This window comes from Lacerta agilis, chromosome 16, assembly GCF_009819535.1.
Source record: "Lacerta agilis isolate rLacAgi1 chromosome 16, rLacAgi1.pri, whole genome shotgun sequence".
Lineage (NCBI taxonomy): Eukaryota > Metazoa > Chordata > Lepidosauria > Squamata > Lacertidae > Lacerta > Lacerta agilis.
The window spans coordinates 24830727-24847638 of record NC_046327.1 but is presented as its reverse complement, the minus strand read 5'-3'; the positions used below and the strand labels follow the sequence as shown (position 1 = coordinate 24847638).

The window sequence follows — 16912 nt, the reverse complement described above, 5'->3', positions numbered from 1 at the left end:
GCACTATGATTAAGGATTGTTCTTGTTTTAAAAGAGGGATGAACAGTGCCTTATTTGAACGTGCTTGTTGTTTTTTTAAACTTCATGTTAGTCTCATATTTGTTATTTTCTGTGTTGTATTGGAACAGTCTGATGCTCCTCAGATTGGCCTCTGCATAGTCCTTTAATGGTTGATAGGTTATTGTAGTTTTACAAAAGTTGAAAACTTGCTTAGAGATTACACAATCAGTGTCTAGTCGCCTTCTGTGCAGATCTGTGTATTTGGAAATATGTTGTTGTGAATTTGGTTGACTTTCTATCTTTCCTTTTCTTGCTGTGCCCTTCACACTTCAGTTTTTCCGGGTGCTGAATGGCTACTCTCTTCAGCACAAGCTGCTACTCACAGGGACACCCCTGCAGAACAATTTGGAGGAGCTTTTCCACCTGCTTAATTTCTTGACGCCAGAAAGATTTCAGTAAGTCCTGCAGTGTGCACTCAAGCACAGCTTACCTGTTGGGTTGCTGTTCCCACGTTTCTTGTTTTGTTTTTTATTTCTCCTGACTGTCTGGTTTCCCTCATAGCAACCTAGAAGGCTTCCTGGAAGAGTTTGCAGACATTGCCAAGGAGGATCAGATCAAAAAACTTCACGATATGCTGGGCCCACACATGCTGAGGCGCCTCAAGGCCGATGTCTTCAAGAACATGCCTTCTAAGACAGAGCTTATTGTCAGAGTGGAATTAAGTCCTATGCAGAAGTGAGTGTGGGAGGATAGTCCTTTACTCCTTTAGCTGAGTATCTTGACATTAACAAGGTTTAGCCTATGCTTCAGGGTGCTGGACTTTCCTGTTCTTGGTTTGTCTCTCATGCTGATCAGCTGCATAAAGTAGACTTGTACTGGCTGCTTTTCTGAGTACAAGATGGGAGAATGGGAGGGGAGCTGCGCTTCAACAGATAGTTCTGAGGTAGAAGCGAAGTGTTTGCAGCAGACCTAAGAAATAAGTAATCAGCAATGTGAATATTCATATTTTTACAGAAAGTACTACAAATATATCCTGACAAGGAACTTTGAAGCACTGAATGCCCGGGGTGGTGGCAACCAAGTTTCTCTACTCAATGTGGTTATGGATCTGAAGAAATGCTGCAATCATCCCTATCTCTTTCCTGTAGCTGCCATGGTAGGTTCTGTCTCCCAGAATTTCCCTTTAAAGTGCTCAATACACTTTGCTCTTAATTGTCTAAGCATTGGGGAATGGGCCTATTGTTTTATCTCCCCTTTCCTGCTTAAACCTTCATCCTGATCTTAAATATTGTCATATGGATTGGTTTTATGAAGCACAACTATCATTTGAGGGCATGGTTGTGTGCAGCAGTTGCCACATCATTAGCCTTTGAATGTAGTAATTGGAGGGAAGTTTATAACTTGATGATCATCTCAAAAGACAGAATTTGCACAGAGCAGGAAATTTATTAAGTAATAGGCCATCTGTTTCTTGCTATGGTGCCTTTTGTATGGGAATAATAGGGCAGCTGCAAAAAATAGGGAGAATTGCTGGAGAGGCATAGGTAAGAAAAATGAAGTGGAAGGAATACATAAGACTGCTGGAGTCCCTAAAGGGTAAGCTAAGCTGTTTGACACTTGTTAATCATTAATGACCAGGATCAACAATTTGAAGAATACTTTCCCTCCCTTCTTCACCCTCCTTTTCAATTTTGCATCCAGGAAGCACCAAAGATGCCCAACGGGATGTATGATGGTAGTGCCCTAATCCGGGCCTCTGGGAAGCTGCTTCTGCTCCAGAAGATGTTGAAGAACCTCAAGGAGGGAGGTCACAGGGTGCTGATCTTCTCTCAGGTAACCATGAGCTTATTGTGTATTGGGGAAATTTTTCCAGATGGTGATGGGTTAGCTGAATGCATTTTGTGCATTTTAATCCAACTCATTTATTTGTCCTTTTTCCTCCTAAAGATGACTAAAATGTTGGATCTGTTGGAAGACTTCTTGGAACACGAAGGATACAAGTATGAGAGAATTGATGGTGGGATCACAGGAAATATGCGTCAGGAAGCCATTGATCGCTTCAACGGTATGTTATGAGACAAAGTACATAAAGGCAGGCACAGTTACCCTTGGCGGGAACCAGGGTTCCCCTCTCTTACTTTGCTAAAAATGTCAGTTCACCCTTTAAAACTACTAGCAGGGCAGCTGTGTTACTCTTTGAGCTGTCACAAGACCTCTTTGCTGTAACAGGCTCACACATTTGTTAGCATGTAAGCTTTCATGGACTACCGTCCACCACCACCTGATAAAGCGGACTGTAGTCCATGAAAGCTTACACCATAACAAATCGATTAGCCTTTAAGGTGACACAGGATTTTTTGTGATTACGCTTTATAGTATCCCTGCTCTATTTGGAGAATGGTGAAAATGAAGGTCTGGATGATCCCAGTATGTGATATCTGACAGTATCTCGTCTCATTTATCTCTAGCTCCTGGTGCTCCACAGTTCTGTTTTCTGCTTTCTACCAGAGCTGGGGGGCTTGGCATCAACCTCGCCACTGCTGACACTGTGATAATTTATGACTCTGACTGGAATCCACACAATGATATTCAGGTGAGTTTGAGCAGCAAAATAAAAATCTCCCCCCTTCTCCATTGCAACAGTGAGGAGGAATCTGGAAGCAGCCACTTGCATTTTAGAGTGACTATAGCTTACTGTGGTTAATCTTAGCTATGGCTAGCGAAAACAGCTAGTTCATAAACTGGTTTGTTTCAACTAACCATACTTCAGAGTTACTGCAGTTTGTCAGCAGCAAGGCCACCTGCTCTGAATTGTAAACATGGCATTCCCCTTCCAGAACACCCAAGTTGAAGGTAAATCAAGGGATGTATTCTGGTACGTTCCATGGGTGTATAAAAGACAACCATTGGGAGCAACAGGCATGATTATTGCCAAGGAGCATGATAGGACTTGGGATTTCATAGAGTTTCATAGAATTGTAGAGTTGGAAAGGGACCCTGAGGATCATCTAGTCAAACTCTGCAATGTAGGAATATGCAGCTGTCCCATATCGGGATTGAACCTGCAATCTCAGCGTTTTCAGCACCACGCTCTAACCAACTGAACTATTCAGGTTCAAATAAGGGATGAAAAGAATGCAAGTATAAGGGAAGGTGCAAGGGGAACTTTTTTGGATATAGCTAAAGAAAAGGGATAGGTTGACTTTAGGAAGGCAAGGAAACTGAAGGACCCAAAGACAGCAAAAGGGAGTTTAATGGATGAAGACTGAAAGAGTACCCTTTTCTCTCTGTTAGGCCTTCAGCCGTGCTCACAGAATTGGACAAAACAGGAAGGTGATGATTTATCGCTTTGTCACACGAGCATCTGTGGAAGAACGGATCACACAAGTGGCCAAGAAGAAAATGATGCTGACCCATTTGGTTGTGAGGCCAGGGTTAGGCTCCAAGACTGGTTCTATGTCTAAACAGGAACTGGATGACATCCTCAAGTTTGGTACTGAAGAGCTTTTCAAAGATGAAGCCACTGAAAGTGGCAAGAATCTACGTAATGTGACACAATGTGAGTGAAGTGATTAACTTTCCTTTAGTTGGAGCTTTTGCTCTGTCCCTTTTCAGCTACCCAACAGCTCCTTAATTACAGCAAGACTGTCCTCCTCCTCCTCCTCCTCCAGGTGATATCAAGGAAAACGAAGATGGCAGTGTCATCCATTATGACGATAAGGCAATTGAACGCCTACTGGACCGGAACCAGGATGAGACGGAGGATGCTGAGCTTCAGGGCATGAATGAGTACCTGAGCTCCTTCAAAGTGGCCCAGTATGTGGTGCGTGAAGAGGAAATGGGGGTAAGTGAGAACTGACGGCCTGCTTTCTGATTCATTTGTTTCTTGGTGCAAAGGCATTCACTGCTGGTGGCTAGAGGATGGAATTCTGGAGCAAGCATGGGTTTGAAGCTTCAATCCTAAACCTCCTTACTAGGGTGAAAGCTTTACTTGAAGGCATTGGGATTTCTGAGTAAGTATGCTCAGGATTGCCTCTTCATTTTTTCTAATTTTCCTATGTTAGGAGGAAGAGGAGGTTGAACGAGAGATTATCAAACAAGAGGAGTCTGTGGATCCAGACTATTGGGAAAAGCTGCTTCGTCACCATTATGAGCAGCAGCAGGAAGACCTGGCCAGGAATCTGGGGAAGGGCAAACGCATCCGCAAGCAGGTCAACTACAATGATGGCTCGCAGGAAGACCGAGGTAGTTGTGCGTGCGTGAGATAGGAGGAAGTGGTTTTACTTATTTAAAAAAATGGGTTTTTCCCAGGCAACTAATAATAATAATAATAATAATAATTTATTATTTGTACCCCGCCCATCTGGCTGGGTCTCCCCAGCCACTCTGGGTGGCTTCCACCAAACATTAAAATACATTTAAAATATCACAGTTTAAAAACTTCCCTAAACAGGGCTGCCTTCAGGTATTTTCTGAATGTCAGGTAGTTGTTTATTCCCTTGACTTCTGGTGGGAGGGCGTTCCACAGGGCGGGCGCCACTACCAAGAAGGCCCTCTGCCTGGTTCCCTGTAGTTTTGCTTCTCGCAGTGAGGGAACCGACAGAAGGCCCTCGGCGCTGGATCTCAGTGTCCGGGCTGAATGATGGGGGTGGAGACACTCCTTCAGGTATACAGGACCGAGGCCGTTTAGGGCTTTAAAGGTCAGCACCAACACTTTGAATTGTGCTCGGAAACGTACTTACTTTCGGCATTCTGTTATCTTTCCAGATTGGCAGGATGACCAGTCAGATAATCAGTCTGATTACTCTGTAGCCTCTGAGGAAGGAGATGAAGATTTTGATGAGAGGTCGGAAGGTATGTTGAGGTGTTGTGCATTTTGACTCTTTGATTCTGGGAAAGCGCAATAAGGAGATGCTCTGAGCTAGAGTGGTGTAGTGGGGTAGAGAATCAGGGCAGAACTAGAGAGACCACCCACTCGACCATGAAGCTCTGTGCGTGACCTTTGACGAATTGTGACCTCTTGGCCTCCCTAACTTTAGAGGGCTGCTGGGATTTAATATTGTTAGGGTGGGGTGAGAAACATCCTGCCTTGAGCTCCTTGGAGGAAAGGCCAGGTATAAATTGAATAAGCGAAACAGATTGGAAGCTCTTATATGATTGCTATGCTTTTCCTTGCATACCAAACTCCATCTGATTTAATATACTGTCTTAAACTGGTACTTCTCCCTTTTTCTGTCTTGCCAGCTGCTCGCCGGCCTAGTCGGAAAGGCCTAAGGAATGACAAAGACAAGCCCCTACCCCCACTCCTTGCTCGTGTAGGAGGCAACATTGAGGTAATTCTTAAGAGTTTTATACTCCCAAAATTCTGAGAGTTTTATACTGAGGGTTTGGCATATAAATCTTCCAAATTAACAAAATCAGATCCTTTGTGGAACACTTTAGCCTCTATGATTGTGGGGGCTGCTGCTGCATTTAAGCTTTCTCTCTCTCTCTCTCTCTCTCCTCCCCCCCCTCCTGTTCAGGTTCTGGGCTTCAATGCTCGCCAGCGGAAGGCCTTCCTCAATGCCATCATGCGCTATGGGATGCCACCTCAGGATGCCTTTACTACTCAGTGGCTGGTGCGGGACCTCCGTGGGAAATCAGAAAAGGAGTTTAAGTGAGTGGCGTGCTGGTTGGAGGAGGCATAACTTGTAATGCCCAAGAGAGAGTGGAATTAGGGGAACAAACTTTGCTTGGCCATGTCTGGGCTGGGGAGTGATGGAATTTGACAAGCAGTCTCTGGAAACCACGCTTGTTTGTGTTTGAGTGGAATAAGGGAGATTGCTGGTCGAGACCTTGCACACGCTTTAATTGTGAGTCTTGCTGGGGAATTACTTGCATCAAGGGTTTATGCAGTCATGATACTACCAGTCTTTTTAAAGCTCCCTCTCCTCCTTCAGGGCCTACGTCTCTCTCTTCATGCGCCACTTGTGTGAGCCAGGAGCGGATGGTGCAGAAACGTTTGCTGATGGTGTCCCACGCGAGGGCCTGTCCCGACAGCACGTCCTCACACGAATAGGGGTCATGTCTCTCATACGCAAGAAGGTGGGTATTAAAACAAACTTTTTAGAGACCTCTAGATGGCCCTTAGCCTCTTAATGCATTGGATGGACTAATCGGTGACCACTTTTGCCTCCCAGTTTCTATTTTCGGACTTCAGAAGGACACTGGTGCATTTCATTGGTTCTGACTTTGAATGACTAAAATGTGTTTTCCATGTTCCCGCCCCATTAGGTGCAAGAGTTTGAGCATGTGAATGGACGCTGGAGTATGCCGGAGCTAGCAGAGATAGAGGAGAACAAGAAGCTTTTGCAGCCCAGCTCACCTTCCCCCAAGACCCCAACTCCCTCTACGCCAGGAGACACACAACCTAACACCCCTGCCCCTGTTCCTCCACCTGGTGAGAGCCCTGCATTTGTGTTTTTGTTAAGAGTCCCGTCCAGCCTTCAATGCTGCTCCTCTTTCCAGCTGCGACAGAGGACTTGGGGCGGACGTAGATCAAACCAACTCTTAATTTAGGAGGGCTTCCTGGAGCTAAGGCTAGCCCTCAAAGGCACAAGAGGACATCACTGTGGATTGTCTGCATGGGAGGAGGGCCATTCCAGAGAATCAGAGTATAGAGAGAGGCTTTCTGAGTCCCAAGTGGTGCGTGCTGAAAACTTCTTCTGCTTTCTCCCCTACTGATTTATAGAGGAGGTAGTGAAAACAGAAGAGGGGGCCACTACCAAGGATCAAGGGGAACCCACAGAACCTGAGAAGGAGACTAGTCCCATTGTTGTTGCTGCTTCCACTGCTGAGAATGAAGCCCCGGTTGAGGTGAGTTTCAAGGGTTTTCTTCATGTTGCTGCTAAATAAATGTATTTCTTCTGATCTTTGGAATACTCTGCTGATGACAGGTTCTTCAGCTTTCAAGTGCTGTTATCCCCTAGTCATATTGTTTTTGAGAGAGGGGGAGGGAAATGTGGCTTTTAATCAGTTACTCCTCCGCACCTACTTCAGGATTCTGAAGAAAGACATCTATTTTGAAAAATAAATGCTTTGTTTTTAAAATGCAAAACTCCATAAAGCAGTGAACAGTGTCCATGGCTGGGAGAGAGTCATTTGTTATTGTGCCTGAATATGCTATGAAACCTGACCACAGAGGTTGGTATATTTTCTTACACTCCACTGAGTAAGATTCTCACCCCCCCTTCTTTCTTTTTCTTGCCCACTTAGCAGGCTCCTCCTGCAACAGAGACCCCCTCACAGGAGGCTAAATCCCCTGTGGATGCTGTGGAAACAGAAGAGAAGAAACCAGAAGAAGTAGAAGTGAAAGAGGAGCCAATGGAAACAGAAAGCAAAGGTATGGTTGTTAATTCATAGATGCATGTGCAAGACATATGGCATTCCAGAGCACGGGGGGCTCTCTGGTGCCAATGTCAAGGAGAGTTCACAGGGCTACCAAGATTAACCTGGTTGGGACTGAATTAGCCACTGCTTAAATCAGGATGGATTTATTCAATTCTTAAAACCTTCCTCTCCTGCAGCTGACATAGAGAAGGTGGAAGAGAAGACGCCTGCAGAGTCAAATCCTGAGCCTCCAACAATTAACCTTGAGGAGAAGGGTGAGCATTATAGGCATGGCTGGTATGGCCTTGGCTGTGCATACTGTTGCTGTGGACATCCAGGGACTAACTAACAAGTTCTTTTCCCCCTCTAAGCAGAGGAAAAGAAAGAAGACGACAAGAAGGATGTCGTGATGCTGCAGAACGGGGAGACACTTAAAGAGCCTTCTGAAGACCGGCACAAGAAAGCCATGAAGCAGCGGTTCATGTTCAACATTGCAGATGGAGGCTTCACTGGTACTGGCTGGATGAGGGTGCAGCTGCTAACTGGGGGGAAGCGAGGTCTCACTCGGTTATGAGAAAATAATTTTCTGACGTTGTTTCCTCTTGCAGAGTTGCACTCCCTGTGGCAAAATGAAGAACGAGCAGCTACTGTTACCAAGAAGACATATGAGATCTGGCACCGGCGCCATGACTACTGGCTCCTGGCAGGAATCATAAAGTATCCTTTCTCCAGCATCTTCAGGATTAGCCCAGCCCTAGACTTTTGAGTGTGGCCCCGTGCAAAGGGCTTCAGTGGGTCCTAAGCTGCCATTGCAGCTTTGCCTGCGTTCGTCCACTGCATCTGCCACTTACTATTCATATTCCATCCTTCTTCCAAGAAGATAAGCAGCACAGTACGTTGAGTTACCTCACTTTAGCCTTGCAACATTTTTACTCAGTAGGTTAAGATGCGAGCAACTTCCCCACATTGCATGTTGTGGTTGTTTGACTGAATAGGATTTGAACCCAGGTTTTCACATATCTGAACCCAGCTCTCCTAGAATAAATGCATTCTGCACATTGCAGTAATACATACCAATGTATGTATGTATGTGCACTCAGTTGCTTGCATTGGGATACTGTACTGTTTGCCGCTTGGCTTCTGAAGGATTTTCAGGTTTCCTGCTTAGCCCTGCTGCAATTGCTGCTGTTCCTGTGTCATTCTCATCAGCTATTAAGGCAATCTGCCTGCTCTGTCTGGCAAGCTCCACTTTGCCATTGTATAGTAGCTTCATCCAAACAGAGAACTGCTCTCTGGTGCAGGCAGGCTATGCTCCAGCAAATTTTGCAGCAGTGGTTTGGCAAGAGGAGCAGTAGGATGAAGAAAGCTGATGTAAGGAAGTGAGCAGCTAGGAGGGTGATTGCATTAGCACCTGCTTTGTAAATCTGGGGCTATGGGAGCCTGGTACATGACTTGCATCTTTTGAAAAATCTATGGGACTTCTTCCTATTTAAAAAAGAACACTATCTCAACACTGAATCTTAATGCCTCAAGAACCGCCTCCCCCCAAATGAAATGACCCAGCCCCTGTGATCATTATCTGAGGCTCTTCTTCGTGTGCCCCCTCCATGAGAGGTCTGGAGGGCAGCAATACGAGAACGGGCCTTTTCTGTGGTGGATTCACCTGTTTGTGGAATAATCTCTCCAGGGAAGCTCACTTGGCACCTTACATATCTTTAGGCATCAGGCAAAAACCTTCCTCTTCTCCCAGGCCTTTGGCTAATTAAACAATCTGTGGCCTTATAAACTACTGGGGTGGTGTTGTTTGTATGCTATGTATTTTTGTGTTACGGTCTTCAGAAATGTAATAAATAATAATAATATCGCCACTAAGACACTCGATGAGTGTTAAAAGCAATGCCAATTGCTGGAACAGTGCATTTCCAAAATTATTTCTTCTGAGCTTGGCCAACTTCAGTCACGGTTACGCTCGCTGGCAAGATATCCAGAACGATCCTCGTTACGCCATCCTCAATGAACCTTTCAAGGGTGAAATGAACAGGGGCAACTTCCTGGAGATAAAGAACAAATTTTTGGCCAGGAGGTTTAAGGTGAGAAGCTATGAATTGAATGCTATATCTCAGTGGTGGCTTGAGTTTTCTCCAGTGAGCAAAGTAGCTTATTTTCCTCCAGGCTTTCTAATTAAGAAAAGAGTACTCTGTAGATACATGTGGATTTGAATTAAACACTGTGAAAGGCATGGCATTTAAACAGAAGCAAAACTGAATGGAGATCCTCCTGAGCTGTTCTTATGGAGACTGTCTCTCCCATAAACTGTATATATTTTAAACAAGATAAGTAAGCTTTTTAAAATATGCAGGCATGTTTGCCATAGCACCTTTCTTAAACAAACAAACAAAACACCTGTTGAGAGGCTGAGTGGCTTCATCCTATATACACCTGGTACAACTGGAGCAACACACTGGACCATAGATCCCAGTAGCGCAGTGGTAATTCTTAGACTGCAGGTAGCCTTTGGCTACAAGTCTCTCCAAACTTGTGTATTCTGTTTCAGGTTATATTGCAGATGTCAAAGGGGTGAATCTGCTCTTACCTTCTTGACCTAATTGTACCAGTACAAGCCTGTACTATAGCTGGCATAGGCACTTAGGCATTGGTTCTTTGCATGCAGTATTAGCTACTGAACCCATGGTTTTGTTTCGGTTTAAAGAATAAATTGCGTGGCGGTACAAGATTGCATAAGCTATGCAACCATTCCTCATAGGCTTGCAATAAACCTTGTGGTGGTATGCCGTTTCTGAGGGAGTTTAGCATATGGATAGATTTCTCCTTGCGGCAGCACTATTGATCTTTCTAGTACTGTGCATAAGCATGTCGGGACAAGAGTCAGCAAGTGGCATAGACCCTGCTGAGGAAGCTGCGTGGCTCCAGTGAGAAAAGGCCTCCCTTGTTCTGGGAGGGAGCCTCGCAGCAGTTTGAAGAGTTGGACTCAGGAGCCTGTGTTTTTTTTAATTCTTTTGAAGCTGCTGGAGCAGGCACTTGTGATCGAAGAACAGCTAAGGAGAGCTGCCTACCTGAACATGTCAGAAGATCCATCCCATCCCTCTATGGCCCTGAACACCCGTTTTGCTGAGGTGGAGTGCCTAGCTGAGAGCCACCAGCATCTATCCAAGGAGTCTATGGCTGGAAACAAACCAGCCAACGCGGTGCTTCACAAAGGTGAGGAGTCGGCAGGAGATCACATGGAGTGAGGGCAGACTTCTGTTGTGTGCCACTGGCCCCTTCCCCCCCCGACCCACCTCACCCCGCCTCCCTCCACACACCCCATTGCTTGTGTCTTTCTAAATGTGCAACTTCTCTTTCTCTTCTAGGGGAGGAGGGCAGCTAGTGTTGGGGGGGGGGACCCTCCTCCAGGTTCAGAAGGCAAACTCCAATTTTAAAACAAGGAAGAGGGGCTTTAATTCCCTTACATCCCCAAATGATTTTGGGTTTGGGGAGGCTCCAGCAGAACCTGTTTGTCTTGCAATCGCAAAGCAACAAAAAACGAGATGACATAACTTTGCTGCAGGAAGCAGGAGATGGATCAGGGTTTATAGGTCAGTTCCCACTGAGGCCTACCTTAGCACCGATTCTGAAAGGGAATGTTTTGGCATGGCCAATGAGAACGTGTTTGGGCTGGTGCCATCATATGATTGCAGCCGAACATTGCTGCAGCACAGGCTTCTCTCTCTCACATCCATTACCTCATGGAGAGGATGCAGTATAGCCTCCCTTCAGCAAAAGGGCTCAAAAACAGTTGTGGAAATACAGGAAGGCCAGGTAACACCCCCAAAGAGGGCCTACTGCAGAGCCCATTCTCTGGGGAAGATGCTTCCATTGCCTGAGGCAACCATCCTTTTGAGGGAAGGTGTGCAAGGGGCGCTGACTTCCTCCCCATTAAAGGGGAGACCGTTCCCCCCCAACACACTTTCACCTTTATGCAGTGGGTCAAAGTGTTTCTTCTGCCTCTCATTAAAAAGAAATGCACTCTTGAGAGGGTGTTTAGGAGCAGGAATCCCTCATTCCATGGTAGAAGTGATAGTACTTATTTTTCTCATACCTGCTCCAGGGGCAGAAGTGCCAATCCCCAAAGAGGTAGAAGGTGCAGTGCATCTTGGGAACACATCTGCTTCTAAAAAAAATTATTATTGCCCATGGGGATAGGTACTATTTACATGGCCAGAAAGGAGAGAACTTCTGTCCGCTACTGAAGACATCCCACAAGAGTGGACTCTTTCCCAAGTTGGACATCCCTGCGGTGATCTTGCTTCCAAGGCAGTGCTCTTCTGAAGCAGATGAGTTGTTGATAGACCAACAGAACCACAAGTCTGGATCTCCCCTGTCAGAAATGTGGGATTCCTCAGCTATGACGCTAAGATAATCTTGCACGGAGTTCATTATCACTAGAACCACCTTTACACGAGTGTCTGTGATGCTAGATAAGGATGGCTTGGAGAGATGAATGCTGCCTTGAATGGGAGTGTCTCTTGGTGATTCATCTTTGGACCCTTATATAACTAGATAACAGATTCATGGCCTCCAAAGGGGCTGCCTTGAAGAACTGTTGCTACCAAAATAAGGTGTAAATTCAACGTTGTAAGGCCTCTGGAGGCAGTCTTTAGTAGAAAGTAAAGCTTCGTAGTGCACAAATTGATCTTCCAAACCACATTGCTACTTTTTTATGTCTTAAAATGGGCATTAAGTCCATATTGCAACAATAGCAGATACAGAGAAATCCAAAACGGGTTGCTGCTCTGGAAGGAAGTCTAAACTCAGGCTATCTGTTGTGCCCCACCCCTTTTCCTGCAAGAGCCTGATGGTTTGAAGCCACCTGAAGGAATTCATGGACATCTAAACAACCATCACCAATGGATAATGGAATTAATCTCCAGAAGCTATGCTTTAAGATTCACCAAGATGCTGAGACACAGATTTTAGGGAGGATCTCATATATATCCAATAGTACCTTCAAAACATCACTGGAATTGCAAAGTGCTGGAAATCAAGGCCAAAAACCCATTTCTGTCTCAGAAAGGGGAAACTTTTTTTTAAAAAAATACTCCTGAAGAAAAATTGTGAAACACACCGACTATTCTGGGTACTAAAGCATGGCAGGCAGTTCCTGGACAAGTTTCATATGCTCCTTTCTTTGTCTGAGGCCATGTAGCCCTGCTCAGTGTCATTCTGGCCTACCTTCGCATCCTTGTTAAGAGCAGACATGCAGGTGCTTTCGTTTTCAGCTGCAGGAACCAATAATAAATTTTATGCCAAACCCTTTGGTCTTCACTAGGATGCCAGTGGTCTTAAAGTGGAAGGATGACCTACTTATCTGTTCTCCATCTCTCTGGCATTGTCCCCCAAGGTGTGGCAGCTACCATCTCAACATTACAAACATTACAAAGACGTTGATTCTTAATCAGCTGTGTGAAAATCTCATTGATCTTTTGCTTCTCCACTAGGGAATGTGAATATCATCATAGACTGAGTCTCTCCCAGTAGGCAGACTTCTGCAAGCATGCTAGTAGCACTCCTCTACTACTGTCCCAAATCACATCTCCGCTGTCTGCCCAAGCCCCCGGGGACCGATTTCATACATCTCTTTATCTCCTGTGGGTGGGGTTTTGATACAGACCTTTGTTTGTCATGAAATACACGTGATGCCTGCAGGACTTTTGAGTACTCCATAGACAACACTGTCCATTAAGCAGTAGAGGTCATATCTGTCTCAACCAAGAATACTTCATAGGGCAAGAAAGTGCCTACAGCTTCCTTGGCATACTGGAAAGTGTCAACCTAGCCAACTCTTCAGCAACTTGCAGGTTTGCAAGAGTGTTTTTGCTCCTTTTGTAAGGGGTACTATTTCCTCTCCATCCTTCAGGGAGAGCTCTCCTTTTAAGAAGAGAGATGAAAAATTACCACATGGGTTTCTATGTCTGACTTTACCACACACTGTTAAGACACTTTTTGCCTAAGTTGAAATGGTCTTTGGATGGTAGATTTTTATATATGGCTGCATACCCTATGACAGAGTAGTTTCCAGACAGCTACCTTTCTTTTTAGCAACCTAATGCTACCTGCCCTCTCCTCCCCACCCCAAGGTTAAGAAGAGGAAATGCTGTACTTCCCTGTGAATTTCTGTTCTCCTCAAGGAAAAGAGGGCAGTTAGGTCCATTCTGCGGTGCCATTCTACCTTGCAGACTCCCAAATGCAGTAACACTTTAGGAGAGGATTGTTTCTGAGATGACTGGAGCCACCCCTTGTGTCGTGCTCTCTCCATATACTGTAGATGTAGAGAATGGTTTCAGATTTCGGCTGTTGGTTATATAGCTAGTTTCCAGTTGGGCCTAGGTGCATTCTCAGTTTGGGGAGTAGCGGGGGTTTGTCCCTCCTCCTTGAATCCAAAATTGGAGCCTGCCTTCCTGGCCCCAGAGGAGAGTCTTTCCCCAAAGACTAGCTGCCCCCCTCCCCTTACGGAGACCAAATTCACAGGTAAGTCTAGAATTTCCTTTTTTCTTCCAGTGCTGAAGCAGCTGGAGGAGTTGCTGAGCGACATGAAGGCCGATGTGACGCGGCTGCCTGCCACAATTGCCCGCATTCCTCCAGTGGCTGTGCGTCTCCAGATGTCGGAGCGCAACATCCTCAGCCGCTTGGCAAACCGTAGCAGTGAACCTCCTCCACCGCCGCCGCCCCAGCAGGTAAGCATCCGGACCTGCTGCCTTTCCCTTTCCACCCTAACCCTGGCCACGAACCGGAGGGAGGGGGCCCTTGGCGACTGCCCCAGGTTGGGTGGGTTCTGCAGGAAATACACAGCACTTAAGAAGCTCTTGTTCCTCTCTTTTTTTTCTGCCCTAGGTGGCTCAGCAGCAGTGAAACGCTTGCCCAGTGCTGACAACCCAGTGATTCAGCTGAAGTGACATACACACACCCTTGTTTGAATTCTGACCCCCTTCCCCCCCCTCTGCCTGGCACTCCTGATCAGATGATGTCCTCCCTGCATGGGGGCTGTGGCTGGAGAGAGGAGGAAGTGCAATTCTCTATAAGCTGCCAGTTGCACTTGGATTGCACTTGGGTGTGATAAGGGGACATTGGATGGACTCTGTACATAGTGACTGCTGGAGGCTGCAGTGCCACATCTGTTACACAGACCTGGCTGCGACGCGCATCACCTTGGCCCACACTTCCTTGATTTTAATTTTATTTTGAGTTTGTTTACCAAGACGAGTGCAAGCAAAAGTCAGGACAGACACAGCTACCTCCATCAAGATCCTTTTAATACAAAAACTGACTGGACTTGTCCTCTGAAACAGCTGGAAAAAAAGACAAAAAAATCTTGATAAAAGTTGAAAATAAAGGTTTCCTTGTATTTTATTTGGCTCTGTCAAAGTATTTGGGAGCTATGGGGTTTCCCCTCTACATTTCAATTCACTTTCTGCCAGGAGAGCCTACTCATACAAGCAGCCAGGGGCATGTAATTTTTATAGCTTGAGTAAAGTGAGCAAAGCAAATCCCAGACTGGTCCAAGTACTTACAGATGACCCTGCAGTTTCACTGGTGTTAAGCCCTCCCAAAAGGTCTCATCAAAATATATTTTGATACATGGTCTTGCCCTATCCCAACATAGCATGAAAGACTAATCAGAAGTTGAAATCAGAATGTTAAGATAGGCCTACTTCATAACCTAAAGCATAGCCTACATAAGATGTTATAGTAGTAACAAATTAAAAGATAAATTTAGCCATATGTTTTAATATCTGGATATTCCTAGGTGGACCATGACATTGAGGCTGCCTGTAACTGACATCTATTAAATCTGAACTTGATGTTATGGCTGAGTTCCAAGTAAATTACAAACTGGATCACCCCCTACAAATTCAGTCTACGTTACCAAACATATATCAAGTTGTTGAACTGCCTACGACCTATTTTGTTGTCATGCATATATAATGCCTGGTATGGGCTGCAAGTTAAATGCAAACCTGCAACTTTCAAGAAAATAAAATAAGGAAGAAGCCCAAAACGAACAGATGCTCCTGGAAGGTGGAGGTTTGCCTCTACACATACAAAAAAAGGGCCAGTAGAACAGCCCCCTCCCACAAGTCAAGACCATCTGCTTGTACTAGAAAGCATTCCAGTATCAGCAGAGACCAATATGGCACCCTAGTAAATGATGAAGTTGGCAAACCTAACTAGATCCTTCATTAAGGATACACATTTTGCACCAAAATCTGAAAACACTGGATACTCTCGAGCAGGAACAATTCACCCATGAGACAAGGTAAGGTGACCACCTCAGGTGGCAGGTTCCACAGGGGCAGCAGATCCTGATGTAGATCTTTTATTTCCCCCTTGTTCCACGTAGCTCTTCATTCACTTCCCTGGCATGGAGGGTGGCACTATTTTGTGGTTCATCTCTGTTGCCAAAATGTCCTGGGCCTTGATCTACAGATCAAGGGGGACACAAGTGCAAGAAAACTGAGTAGCTAAGGTTCCCATGCTTTCCAACCCGGTGGGTCTTAAATTCGTGTCAAGTGGTTTTAATTTTTAATACGGAGCTTTCAAATTTGCCTGCAAGCCAATGTAGCCCTGTGGAGAAGAGAGTGACTTAGGACAGTCCTCAAATTTGGCCAGCGAATAAAACTGCACATCTGATGCAGTAATAAGGTTTGATTTACCACTAAAAATCCTTTGTACTTAACACCTTTCAGTTTGCGACAGAAGTCAAAGTACAGTAAGCCCACAACTGACACACATTTAACTTTTGCGCATTCAGTTTAAGGCACTTGGCAAAAAAATATAAAAAAATTAAAAGGGGGGGGGAAGCATCCACTATTGCACCCAATGTGTTTTGACTATATGCAATTTTGGCTTTAGGCGCAGCCCCCAGAACCCAACACAATGCATAAATTGAGCGCTTAAACTGCTGCCTCAGGTCCACTCCAGGCCCAAACTCAGCACAAACCCTCATACTCCCATTGCCTTGTGGGCCAACACCTTATTGATTTCATTTGTATCCCACCCTTTTCTCCAAGGAGCTCAAGATGTCATACTTACACAATTCTCTTGGTCATCATTTTAACCTCCCTAAGAATGACCCTGCGAGGTAGGATAGCACACCTGGGATAGCTCAGTCGGTACAGCATGAGGCTCTTAGGGGCTTGGGTTCGAGCCCCACGCAGGGCAAAAGATTCCTGCATTGCAGGGGATTTCTTTTTCCAAATGACCCCCGCGGTCCCTTCTAACCCTACGATTCTATTTACAGGTAGGTAACCGTGTTGGTCTGCCATAGTAAAAATAAATAAAATAAAATAAAATTTCTTCCAGTAGCACCTTAGAGACCAACTAAGTTTGTTCTTGGTATGAGCTTTCGTGTGCATGCACACTTCTTCAGATACTTCTACGATTCTATGATTGCGTTAGGCAGACAGGCAGCGGCCGAGTAAGGGATACGAACCCTGGTCTCGTCCGACATTGATCACACTTTGTCTTCTCTAAGCCAAAATCAAAA

General features: G+C 45.4%; 1 protein-coding gene and 1 non-coding gene across 5 annotated transcripts in view; both read left to right on the top strand.

The window, feature by feature from the left end:
* The window catches only part of CHD4 (chromodomain helicase DNA binding protein 4), a 28310-nt gene extending 13535 nt beyond the window's left edge, over positions 1-14775 (top strand). For 2 of the 4 annotated variants that reach the window (XM_033173179.1, XM_033173176.1), the window contains exons 18-40: positions 334-455; positions 562-735; positions 1015-1156; positions 1702-1833; positions 1948-2065; positions 2469-2593; positions 3295-3559; positions 3672-3844; positions 4065-4248; positions 4768-4854; positions 5245-5333; positions 5523-5656; positions 5940-6084; positions 6274-6439; positions 6731-6855; positions 7255-7381; positions 7566-7643; positions 7743-7880; positions 7977-8085; positions 9326-9458; positions 10392-10587; positions 13927-14102; positions 14260-14775. In XM_033173179.1, coding sequence (XP_033029070.1) covers positions 334-455; positions 562-735; positions 1015-1156; positions 1702-1833; positions 1948-2065; positions 2469-2593; positions 3295-3559; positions 3672-3844; positions 4065-4248; positions 4768-4854; positions 5245-5333; positions 5523-5656; positions 5940-6084; positions 6274-6439; positions 6731-6855; positions 7255-7381; positions 7566-7643; positions 7743-7880; positions 7977-8085; positions 9326-9458; positions 10392-10587; positions 13927-14102; positions 14260-14277 — 3156 coding nt within the window. In that variant the 3' untranslated portion in view covers positions 14278-14775. The remainder of the gene's footprint in view (positions 1-333; positions 456-561; positions 736-1014; positions 1157-1701; positions 1834-1947; positions 2066-2468; positions 2594-3294; positions 3560-3671; positions 3845-4064; positions 4249-4767; positions 4855-5244; positions 5334-5522; positions 5657-5939; positions 6085-6273; positions 6440-6730; positions 6856-7254; positions 7382-7565; positions 7644-7742; positions 7881-7976; positions 8086-9325; positions 9459-10391; positions 10588-13926; positions 14103-14259) is intronic. The other 2 variants (XM_033173177.1, XM_033173178.1) reach the window with 2 other exon arrangements.
* Positions 6475-6607, top strand: LOC117061340. The gene has a single exon (XR_004428074.1).
* Positions 14776-16912: the final 2137 nt, after the last annotated feature.